The sequence below is a fragment of the Seriola lalandi genome, unplaced genomic scaffold (genome assembly GCF_002814215.2).
Source record: "Seriola lalandi dorsalis isolate HSWRI2012SDOR001 ecotype SW California unplaced genomic scaffold, Sedor1 jcf7180002054902, whole genome shotgun sequence".
NCBI lineage: Eukaryota > Metazoa > Chordata > Actinopteri > Carangiformes > Carangidae > Seriola > Seriola lalandi.
The window spans coordinates 517,607-529,113 of NW_019525454.1; the positions used below are offsets into that span (position 1 = coordinate 517,607).

Sequence of the window (11,507 nt, forward strand, 5' to 3'; positions counted from 1 at the left end):
AAATCAGACTGTTGATGTACAGCGTGACTCAGCTACTCCCTCTTGTCACATCAATAGTTTATTTACCAGCGGAGGGAAACCACAGAATTAGAATAAAAATTTGATTATGTACCCCTGCGCTAAAAGAATTCAATTACTGTGACTGAAAACGTCTCAGGAGGAGTGAGGAGAGTTTTTGCTGCATAGTCATATATCACAAAGCGAAGAGTGGGAGAGCAACATGTCATGTCCGCTTTTTAATTTCTGTTACTATGCCCCCCCCCCCCCCCCCCCCCCCCTCCGTCCTGTTGGTCGGGAGAGAGAAAAGAGAAATCTGTTAAAAGCTCTACAAACCAGGCAGCCTTTTAACAAGATGCACTTAATCTTCCTGGTGTTTGCTTTGGTTAAATAAGGGATTGGCTTCGTCCGGCCCAGAGTGGTGGGATGTTGATTCCAGCCAGTTTGTGAACCCTTAAGCTCTTATCTGTCTTTATCTACATTTGAACAGGTTTCTAGTGGGGCAAAGCCAAGCAAACCAATAAGATTAAATATAGACCCATTTTGTAGGTTGGTAATATATCAACCACATGTCCCAGTGCTGCCTATGGGTTCAACCAGAGTTCATGTTATTAGTGTTACAGGCCTTTCATGCTCTCAGATCTCACACAGATCAAAAGGGCTTTGTGAGGTATGCCACCATCAGCCAATTAATGCCCACTAGTACAGCTGCTCTGCCTGTAAGGTCGAGACTAAGCACTTTCCACAGCTAAAACGCCTCAACTTTTTTCTCTGCTCCCAACCTCGTTTTTAGGTAATTATTCAGCTCTTTGGGAGGGTTTTTGTAATTCACACCCCAAACATTGCGTAACAGGAGTCACTACAGTGACCTTGAACTGTTTGAGTCAAATAACAAACCTGCTGGGCTTTAGCAGAGAGGGATCTACACAAATCCCACCCACATTAACGGCGAAGAGACACAGTCAGGGAGAATGAAACGAGGCATTTTAGGCTTAGAGGGACTCGCTTAAGATAAAATCTCAGAGACAATAGTTACTTTTCAGGCTTTTAACTGGCACTCTAAAACTCAGGCTAACCTAAGACTGGAGGGCTTCTCACTCAAGGACACTGCAACAGGATACACAGCTGCTGCCCGGATTAATCTGGTGGTGTTTTGGTGATGGGACGGCAAAGAGCCAGAGTCTCTCTCACTCTCAATTCCTGCCTTCTTCTTCCCTCACAGTGATATCTCAAATTATACCGAGGTGCACGCTGAGGCTTGAATACTCCTGCTCATGAATCGTGCTTTAGCCTTGAGACTGACTTCATTATTCTGTGTAGTGAGTCATATCCAGGCTTATCTATACTATTCCACCTACTCCCAGTCTTTGGTCTTGTACTGTATATATTAATGTGCATGACATTAAAACACTCACAGTTGAGGCTTTAATTCCCTCTGGGCTCATCCGTGATAAAAACTGCAGCCATTGTGCTACTAAAGGGCACTTGTTGTACGACACTCAACTTAAACAGATCAGATCCCAGACTGGGCAAGTCAAAATTTATACATAACGCACACAGCTGAACCATTAGTCACCCAACACACAAAACAAACCCAGCAGTCTTATTCACAGATTCAAAAATTAAACATGGCACAATAAATGTGCCTACAGCATAACTACTCATCAATCACAGCCTTTAAAATTAAAGCAGAACAGTTTGTTTCCCTAAAGTTAAGGGATAAAAGCGATGCTGCCACCTGGTGGTGACTGAAAGTCAACAGAAATATCTGTTAATATCTGTTATATCTGTTCAGAAGTTATCTGTTAAATATCTGTCCGTTCTATTTTTAAAATGCAATGAAAGTAAAAAGCAAGAGTTTTAAACACAATCTTTAAACAGATCAGATCATAAATAATCCCTGACAAAATTGCAAAGGAACAATCATAGCTTGATGCACATATTAAATGTATCTATAAAAAGGCACATGAATTATTACTATAATACAGTAGCATTGATGCATTTTGGTGTGTCCTTTGTTTTCATGCAACAGTGGTGGGCCGTCAAAGTGCAAAAACTTTCGAAACTGCAGCAGGATGTCAAACACAAGTTTTCTTTTTTCTTTCTGCAGTCGAACCGTCACAAGAACCAAAGCCAAGAGCAAAACAGAGGCGACTATAAACAGCCCGGGTTGGCACCACCACAGTGTCAAACCTCAGCGTTTTCTTGGCATTTTTGATTTCCTACATGTTGATATGACCCAGTCGACCGGTGAATTTATCCTTGTCGATGTTCTTGTGCTCTGGAACGTGTCTGAAAGTGCAATCCGACCTCGTGCAGCCCGTGGTCCTCCAGAAAAAGCACTCCTTCTTGTATGGGCTACAACAACAGGGAAAATAAAACAAAAAAACTGTCACTTCAAGATTAAATTATAGGGATGTTTTACAGGATGTCGGGAGCAGAAGGTTCTTCTTTAACTAATAATGGAAACAGATGAGCAAAATAACTAATATGGACAGGGAAAGTGTAATACTAGATCTAATATACTTCACTGTGAAGGGAAGTTTGGGACATGGGTGATTTAATCATTTTACACTTGACGATGAGTAAAATCTAAGAAAAAAAACAAAGTGAAAATGTTCTTACCCAGGCCGTGAAAAGGGGTCGTTGGCAGCTGATTTGTACGTGCCCAGGCCATTGTGGCCTCTACTGGGATATCTTACAGCTAGTGGAGCCCCTTCTACCACCATTCCCTGAGGAGGAGACAGACAGTTAACATCTGCAGAACTTCGTAGTCTGCGTTCTTTAACATGTTTGTAAAAAGTAAAACTCCTGGCCAGACATGGAAAAAATAATTATCCATTTCCCAAAAAAATAATCTTGCAATTATTTGGTCTATAAAATGTCAGAAAATAGCGAAAACCAGTTTCCCAGAACCCAAAGTGACGTCTTTAAATATCTTCTTTTATCTGACTAAAAGTCCAAAACCCAAAGACACTGAATTTATAAGAACTAAAAAAAAGAAATATTACTTCAACCTTTAATCAATTCTCATAATAGTTACCAATTTATTTTCTGTTTACTAATCAACTGGTTCACCACATTTCCTTGTAAAGGTGTAAAATCACTGTGTCAGAAAACACAAGCTTTACATGAATGTGTGGTTTATTTTTCTAACACGTATTCGAGCTGTTCCGAGCAGAGAAACAACAGATTAATGTCAAGATTGATTTCTGTACGACGGGAAATAATGCTACGGTTTTAGAGAAGCAGACGAACTTTAAAGCAAGAAAAACTTTACAGAGTGAAAGCTGCAGTTGTCAGTCACGGCTTTAATAACATACAATCAAAATATCTTTCTCCAACTTCCTGCTCTACTTAGATACCTCTACAATCTGCCAAGTTGTGAACGACCTAAGATAGTTTCTGGTTTCTGTCTTTACTTTGCATTTTCTACAGGAATATTTTCCATCCGTCTGCGACTTCAGTGCCTTTGAGTGTCATTTCTAATATCCAGGGAATCTACACATTTTTTAAAAAACATTTTACTTTGTGGCTCCAGCTGAAAAGTTCGACCTTGGTCACACTGAACGACGCCCTAGAGGAACATTATGACTTAAAACAAGAACTATTACAACACGACATGACATGTTCTACTGTTGTTGCTGACGAGTCAGACAAACAAACATAATATATCAATGACGCCCTGTTCAGACTGGATTTAGATCTATGGGGGTAATTTTCATTACAGCCGCAATTAACAACTGTTTTTCTGCAAAGCCAACAAGAGAGCAAGACTTAAAATATCATCAAACATGCTGTTGTCATGTCGGCCAATTTCCCGATGGTTAAAATGCCATCCGAAACAATGAGTTAAATTATTCCCCACTTCGCCCTGAATGGGGCTTTAGTAAATAAACAAGACACTCACATTAAAACACTGAATGGCTCTGTCACAGTCTTCCTTTCTTGTGTAGTTCACAAAGGCACATTGATGTTCCAGCAGCATCTTGATGCTGTAAACTGCCCCGACTCTGTGACGGAGAGAGAAGGGAGAGTGTAATTACATCAACTGAACAAACAGAGATGAAGAGAGAAACGTGAGATTTCAACAATCCAGGAATTTAAGCTTCATCCGTTAAATATCTGAAGAAGAAGAATCTGATTCTGACAAAATGCTGAATGAGATCTTAAAACCAAAAACATGCTCGGAGGCGTGAAGCAGCTCAGACTGAGGTACGTCACCTGCTGAAGAGCTCGTGAAGTATTGCGTAGGTGACAGCAGGAGCCAAGGATCCAACCCAAATGGAGAAAAGCTCCCTTCATGCAAAAGAGAAGAGACGAAACAACAACTTAAAATCATGTTGCATTCTGGGTACATTTCAGCAAATCACCCTGAACACCCTAAACTCAAATATGCGATCACTCCGAAAGGACGGTCACTTTTAATTCACCTCGGAAATGACAAATCTAGAGCTAAGGCGATGTGATGACTCATCATGAGTCACCCTCCGGTCCCAGTTTGAACGTCTTTGTACCGTTAGTCAGAACAAAATGAGGAATGCGAGGTCGCCTTAGAATTTAAGGGCATTTTCCTACATGTTCTTAAATTTACGATTAGTTTATGATCGGAGGATAAAAATACACATTAATAACAAACCACTGAACTTACGGTTTCACAGAATTCCTTGAATGAGGGGTTGGCGACTGAGATTTCGATCGGCTGTGGACCAGAGCGTCGAAATCTCTGACCTGCTGCATTCGAGGACGGCTCGCTTGTAGGACAATCCACTCTCCCTCATCCTCAACTTCTTCCTGCACCACTGGTTGTTCTGCGTTGTCCCAACTGGCACCGGCGTCTGAAGAGAGCGAACAGTGAAAGAGCTCAAGCACCAGGACGTCAGTCACAGCTTTCATCTTTGAGAAGCGTTTTGTGACATTTACCTGGAGGACACTGGTTACCGTCGCCAGCAAACAGAGCTTCAACGGCTTCCTCTAATGTGGCGTGAGCTCTCAAGGCCTCGGTGCTCTGTGGCCAGGTGAAGCCCATTTCCTAAAATGGAGACGCAAAGACAATCTCTTAGGCTGATGAGATACCAGCGTACAGACATTAAAGCCACAAATGAGTTTTCCTACCATGAGGTGCAATGTCTGCGCTCGTTTGAGCTCTTGCGTGGCTTCAGCGCTCGAACTGTCCAGATTCAACACCTCCCTATAGATCAGCGAGGCCTCATAGTATTTCTGCAGAAGTGAAGGAATGATCACAGGATTTAAAAACAAATCTAAGACCAAGTAATAAAGTACTTAAACCTTTATGGAAGCATTGGTAATGTTGGGAAACGGAGGAATAAAAATCTCCCATAGAAGAAGACATCTGTTAAATAACACTAAGTTTCACAGTTTTGTCAGGACTGTAGATTTTATAGGTGCGTTTGTAAAAATGTCGAGCCACTTGCAACATTTAGAGAAGCTATAAATAAAAAGAAAACATTACAAGTATTCTAAGTATCTGGAAGCAAATAATAAAAAACAGTAGCAGTACATGGAAAGCAGTGTTAACTGGATGCAGGTGCAGTGATTTACCTTGAGCCCGCACAGAGCTTTCCCTTTCCTAAATAAACCTTTTATCCAGTTTGGCTCCATGGAAAGTGCTAGATCAGCATCCCTGAGAGCGTTTTCATACTGCTGCAGTCTTTCATAACAGAGGGACCGATTCCCAAACAACCTGAAACATAAGTCATTAATAGTCACCGCTGCTTCGAGGTGCTTTAAAAATAGAAAGGCCGAAGTCAAATTAAGTCCACCTTCTTACCTAAATTCCTTTGGGTTGAATTTAATTGCGTCTGTAAAGCACTTCACTGCCATGTCATACTGACGAGAGGCAGCCAGACGATTTCCTGTAGCTGGGAGGAAGAGGAGGCACGGTGGTGCCGGTTGAGTCAGGACTTTCACATGTTTGTTTGTTTGTTTTATGTCCAAGTCACGATAAAAACAAAATGTTAATGGGAACTGTAACTTACCAGCCAGCTCTCTGCTTCTTCTTGCATACTCCTCTGCAGTTGGATCTACTGTTTTCTGTTAAAAAAAATAGTGTTAGTCCATTAGTTTGTGCAAGCACTACAGGAAATGGTGAATTTGCATGTTGCTAAGTAACCAAGTCCAACTGGTTATTATTCATAAAAAGGTATATTTAAGTGTCAGACTTCTATAGGAAAAATTGGGTTCTTGTTTTTCTGAGCTGATGATAAGTTAAAATATTTATTTAATATTTTTTATTGCTATAATAGGTAATTGCTATTTACCACAAAACACAATCACAGTAAGAATTCAAAGTAGGTTTAAGAATTTCAGCAACTGCCGTTTTCAGTGTCCCCACCTCTTTACTGGGTTCATGTTTCTCCTCCTGATTCTTTTGGACTTCAGGTTTTTCCACAATTTTTGGTTTTTCCTCTTCGAGCAGCTGAGTTTCAGATAATTTACTTTTTTCCTTTTTTCTGTCTTTTGCAGGCTTTTGGTTACACGTCTCCTCAGGCACCGATTTAGCAGTAGAAGCACATGAATTATTTAAATCCAAATCCTGTGGATGATAAAACAAGATGGTCGCTTTAGGATAATCCTCTGCGAAGCACTCCTTATGAAAAAGTCGTGAAATCGTGATAAAGAATAGACAGCACTACGTCTAGATGCATTGATCTGACAGAAACCACAAACCAGATTCAGACTGACAACTGAACACACTCCATTTAGTGTTGCCTACTGAATTAAACCTCCAATTCTGCACATACCCTCACTTATTCTCTAACCACATTCACACAACAACAATATTAGTGTGGAAACATTGTGGGATATAAAACAACAACACCAGTAACAGTGCAACTGCCCTAGACCATCAGGGACCCCATATTCATTGTGTGTCAGTTTGTTTATTATTATTTATTTCTAATTTATTGGAAATTACACTCAGTGGCCATTTTATTAGGTACATCTGTGCAATCTTTTACAATTTAGTAGATTCTGTTGAAACTGTAAATTCAATTGGTTGCTAATTACTGGAGGTTATAGTCAGTGATAGTGTTTCCAATTTTTATCCTCCTTATTTGCAAACATTAGAGGGGCATAATATAAGGAAATAAATAACTGTTGAGGTATCATGTAATTCACTATACTATTCACAGTAATATACTTTTTCCTTTCTTTTCCTCATCAGCACATTAAAAAGAAACCCACGGTAATTTTGTTCCACAACGTCACACAAAACGGAAATGTAAATTATTCACAAACCTTTTGCTCCTCGTCTTCTTTCTTATTCATTTTCACAAGATTTTCTTCTCCTATATTATTACCACCGCTTCCGTCACCTCCAGCAGCCGCAGGTCCATTTTGAGTTTTACCACATTCAGGAAATTCATTTGCTTCTGCATTACTTTCAAAAATAGGATTTTGTTCCTTATTTTCTGAGGAGTCGGACTTGCCTTGTTCTTCCTCCTGAAATAACCAAAAAATAATTTTAAAAAAATGACATTACAAATGATCAGAATGGCCTAGTATAAGACTTGTTATCTATTGTAATTCACAGCAATGAATAAAACAAGACTTACAGGTAAAATGTCTTTTGATGCATTCTCCTTCTCTAGTCGTTTCTTCTCTTTTTTACGCTATAACAGAAAGAAGACAAATCTGTTGTGAGGCGCTGTCAAAATAAAAACAACATTCATTTAAACATCTGAATTAAATCAACACTGACCATTTTTTTACGCTTGTTCTTCTCCGTTTTCTCCTTACGCCGCTCTTCTTCTGCTATCAGTTCCTTTGCATGTTTATCAGCCTCCTGAAACAAACAAAATAAATAAAAAAAAATCTGTAAATTAAGACAATGTTCAAGAAATTCACAAGATTAATTTAAAAGCAGAAGTGCATGTGTGGCGTAGTGGTCTAAGCAGGCGCCCCATGTGTACAGTTGGCCCTGGTTTGAGTCCCGCATCGGACGTCTCTTTGCTGCATGTCATTCCCCCTCTCCGCCTCCCCCATTTCCTGTCTCTCTACTATCCTGTCCAAAAAAAAAAAACCCCAAAAAAAACAAAAGCAGAAGTGCGTTACCTCGTCAGTGAGTTGTGTTATTCGCGGATGTGGCTCTAAAGGCCTGTGAGCAGCCATGTGTGAATAAAAAGAATCATCATCATCTTCATCATCGTCCTCGTCGGAATATATGATGTCGTCATTCAGGTCGTAGGATCTAAAATCTAGACCTGACAAGACAAACACAGAAATTTATTCTAGTGAAGATAAACATCTGAACCCCAAAAGAGATTTTGATCACAATATTAAAAAAGAACAGGGTGAAAAAATCTGTTTTATCTCAGTGTGGTCATTAACTCTTCTCAGCCTGAAAGAGCTTGGTGGATAATGGCAACAGTACTTCATCTAAACAGTTTATTAGACAGTCAAATGGCTTCAGAAACCTGCTCCACCCTCAACTTTCCACCACTGGATTAGGAAGAGGCCGGATTAGACCGGTGACTCTCTGAAGTTAATTTGACCGTCACCCTGTGACTGTTGTGGAGGTGAGAGGAGCCAGGGTTTGGATTTTCTCTCAGTAGCTCAACTATTTGTGTCACTTTTCATTCGAACAACCAAGTTCCAGGTGGAGACTGTAAATGTGAAACATTATCTCCACAATCAAACAATGTCAAACACTTTTACTTTCCACCTAGGTTGGACATTTTACACAAACTAGTCTTTCCTTTGCCTTCGTCTTCCGACTTACATTTCCCAAATGAAGTAGGATTTCAGTAAAAGCCACAGGTTAACCCATCTCCTCTGTCTTAACTAGGCCTTTCTCAATCTTGTGCTGTAGTGAAACGGCATCAGTCACAGCCAAAGTACCGTTTCATTTCAAAGTCCACATCTAGAAAAAGTAAAGATAAGTGTTTTTGCTCCACCCTTTTTATTGAGGATACTTTAGGAGCTCCCTCTTTGGACTTTATAAAGTCCTCCCCCAGGTGACAAAAGTCAATATTTGCTTTTCGATTATGCGGTTCATCTATTCAAATAATGTTTGTTTGGAAATATGCTTCAGTGCTTTCATAGATGTGAGGACCCAACAAGTGGGCGAGACCAGCCAGTCATGTCACTAGCTAGCAGCCTGGCTCCAGAGATGACCAGCTGATCAACATCCGTCACTTTAGAATAAACATTAACAGCCTATTAAGAAAAAGCCTTACCAAATAAACCAGAGGTTAAGACATTCATGATGGAGTCATTAGGATGACGTCCATTTATATAATCCACCATTGTTTCCTGAAATGAAGAAAGATCAACAACTTAAAATTAATCCATCAATGTAGAGTTCAAACAACCAGTTGATTATTTATTTTGTGATTGTACCCATGTTGTACACACACTAAAGGCTGTCTCCTGAGTAAAACTGCTTCCTGCTTCAACTGTGTTTCCCATCATTTTATGCAGTTACCATACGAGCTGGTAGGTGATATTGATATTGTAATGTTGAGACAGATGTACGCTTGGATTTAGATTTTTGTTATATCATAATTACAGGGTAGTATGACTACTTGATTATTCGAACATCAAGAAACTCGCCATCAAGCAAAAATACTAAATATTCGCAGCTTCTCAAACGTGAGGACTTGCTGCTTTTCTGTTTCTTTATCTTTGGATTTTAGACAGTTTTGGACTTGAACTTCAGGGAATCGTGCTGAACATGTCAGTTTTCTGACCTTACATAGACCACACAATCAATTACCTGTTAGTTGCAGCTAGAGCTGGAACTATTAGTAGATGAATCAAGAAAATTAATCATCAAGTATGTTGATAATAAATTTCAAACATAAAAATGCTGAACATTTACTGGCCCCAGCTTCTTAGATATGAAGATTTGATGCTTTTCTTGGACATACATGATAGTAGATAGAAAAGACACCCAAAGACAAAAATGTAATATTTTTGGATATTAAATACACCAAATAATCAATTATTAAAAGAGAATAGGCCCTACTGATAATGAAAATAATGGTCGTTTCCAGCCTTAGAGCACTTTTGTGATTGATAAAACAGAACTTTACAACAGGTCAACTCAATATCAATTTAATAAAACTAGATTTTGAGTCCATCTACAAGACCAACACTTCAAAATGGAATAATGGTCAGTTCACTTCATTAAGGGAGGACAGACTAGTTTTAGCCAGGTGTTCCTAATAAACTGACAACTGGATGTAATAGGTGTTTTCCTTATTACGTAAACAGATTTTATTATTAACTGCCACACCTGGCAACTATAGTCTCTTGTAGTCACATCACCAATTGTGTTAGTAAAGGAGAACCTTGTTGGCATGATATCAGCGGTGCGCTCAAAACCGGAAATACCTGTTATGCCACAGCATTAAAAAAAAAAAAAAAAAAAACATAATTTAAGTTTTCAGGTGCTTGAATCATACTCACGTGGGTGCGCATTAGTCTCGAGTTTTCTCGAATTCTCTGTATAGGTGCACCCCCTGACAGGTAGAGACAAGACGTTGTTAAAATACATAAAAGACGCGTAATTTTTGACTCATGTGACTGTGACGTCACAAAGCTACGGTTGGCACAGTTACATTACGACTGATTTGGTGCCACAGTGTAAGCTAGCTAGCTAGCTGGAAAGCTATCTTGCGACACATTTGCTGATACGGGTCGAGTTCTCAGTAAATGAAACTGAGCGATGAATGAGCTATAAAGCTAACAAATTACAAACACTGTGTTATTCTCACCTTTTACAATGTCCTTCCTTCTTGACATGATGTTTAATTGATTTGTCAGCTGTTGGTTTGTTGCTCGGTGTGTTGGTTATTGTACATCGATGACTATTTCCTTCTCCTTTCCGTGTTTGATGTTTTGAGTTTTTATACCCTGATTCAAACCTTACAGGCTTTTATAAGAGCAGCGTCAACAGTCATTGGGCTTTGTTCCAGTTCAGTGTTGTGATTTGATATCTGTGCTGTCAATCATGGTAAAGTAGGCGGGATTTGAATGCGAAGTCTATGACGTGTTTAGGATTTCTCATCGGATATATTGAGTAACTTTTAACAAATATTGGACATGTTTGGAGTCGATGTTGAATTATGTTGTTATTTCTGTGGATTAAGAAAATAAACAATTAACTTTTTTCATTTCTGAGCACCCTATAAAGCTGCAATAATGTGTTATGTTGTATTATATGTAAACTTTTTTCTAATATTTTTGCCCACCAGCAGTGTTTGAGGACCATCTTTTTAAATTAACATTCATATCAAATGACACCACAAACTGCTTCCTCAAAAACTGCAACTGAGAATCCACACAGAGTTTCAACCTAAACTAAATACCTTCCTTGGTGGTAGTGGTATTGGATAATGTCAGATTGCACTGGACTTTCTATCTAGTCAGTCAGGGTATTTAACCATGATCCAATGTACTGACTGTAAACTATAAAACAACTATAAAAGCAAATAAACTTACAACAAAGTGACCTTAAGCAGGTAAAAAAACAACCAAAAAGT

At 39.2% G+C, this 11,507-nt stretch overlaps 1 protein-coding gene across 1 annotated transcript; it reads right to left on the reverse strand.

Moving 5' to 3' along the window:
• Positions 1-1,520: 1,520 nt before the first annotated feature.
• Positions 1,521-10,916, reverse strand: LOC111672836 (uncharacterized). The gene is made up of 18 exons (XM_023430406.2): positions 10,740-10,916; positions 10,432-10,484; positions 9,198-9,273; positions 8,074-8,222; positions 7,721-7,804; positions 7,575-7,631; positions 7,258-7,461; positions 6,353-6,553; positions 5,997-6,051; positions 5,789-5,879; positions 5,560-5,701; positions 5,113-5,217; positions 4,921-5,029; positions 4,649-4,835; positions 4,222-4,296; positions 3,908-4,010; positions 2,623-2,729; positions 1,521-2,355 (listed from the first exon to the last, which is right to left on the reverse strand). Exons 1-18 carry the CDS (start codon positions 10,765-10,767, stop codon positions 2,220-2,222), a joined length of 1,962 nt encoding a protein of 653 aa, XP_023286174.1. The 5' UTR covers positions 10,768-10,916; the 3' UTR covers positions 1,521-2,219.
• Between the last annotated feature and the right edge of the window lie 591 nt (positions 10,917-11,507).

Bases quoted from the DNA above. Each gene is read 5' to 3' on its own strand.
- LOC111672836 (XM_023430406.2), bottom strand. From the start codon at position 10,767: ATGTCAAGAAGGAAGGACATTGTAAAAG. The intron at 5,702-5,788 runs GTAAGAAGGTGG...CTTATGTTTCAG, and splicing joins TTCAACCCAAAGGAATTTAG to GTTGTTTGGGAATCGGTCCC. The intron at 4,297-4,648 runs GTAAGTTCAGTG...TTTTGCATGAAG, and splicing joins TCAAGGAATTCTGTGAAACC to GGAGCTTTTCTCCATTTGGG.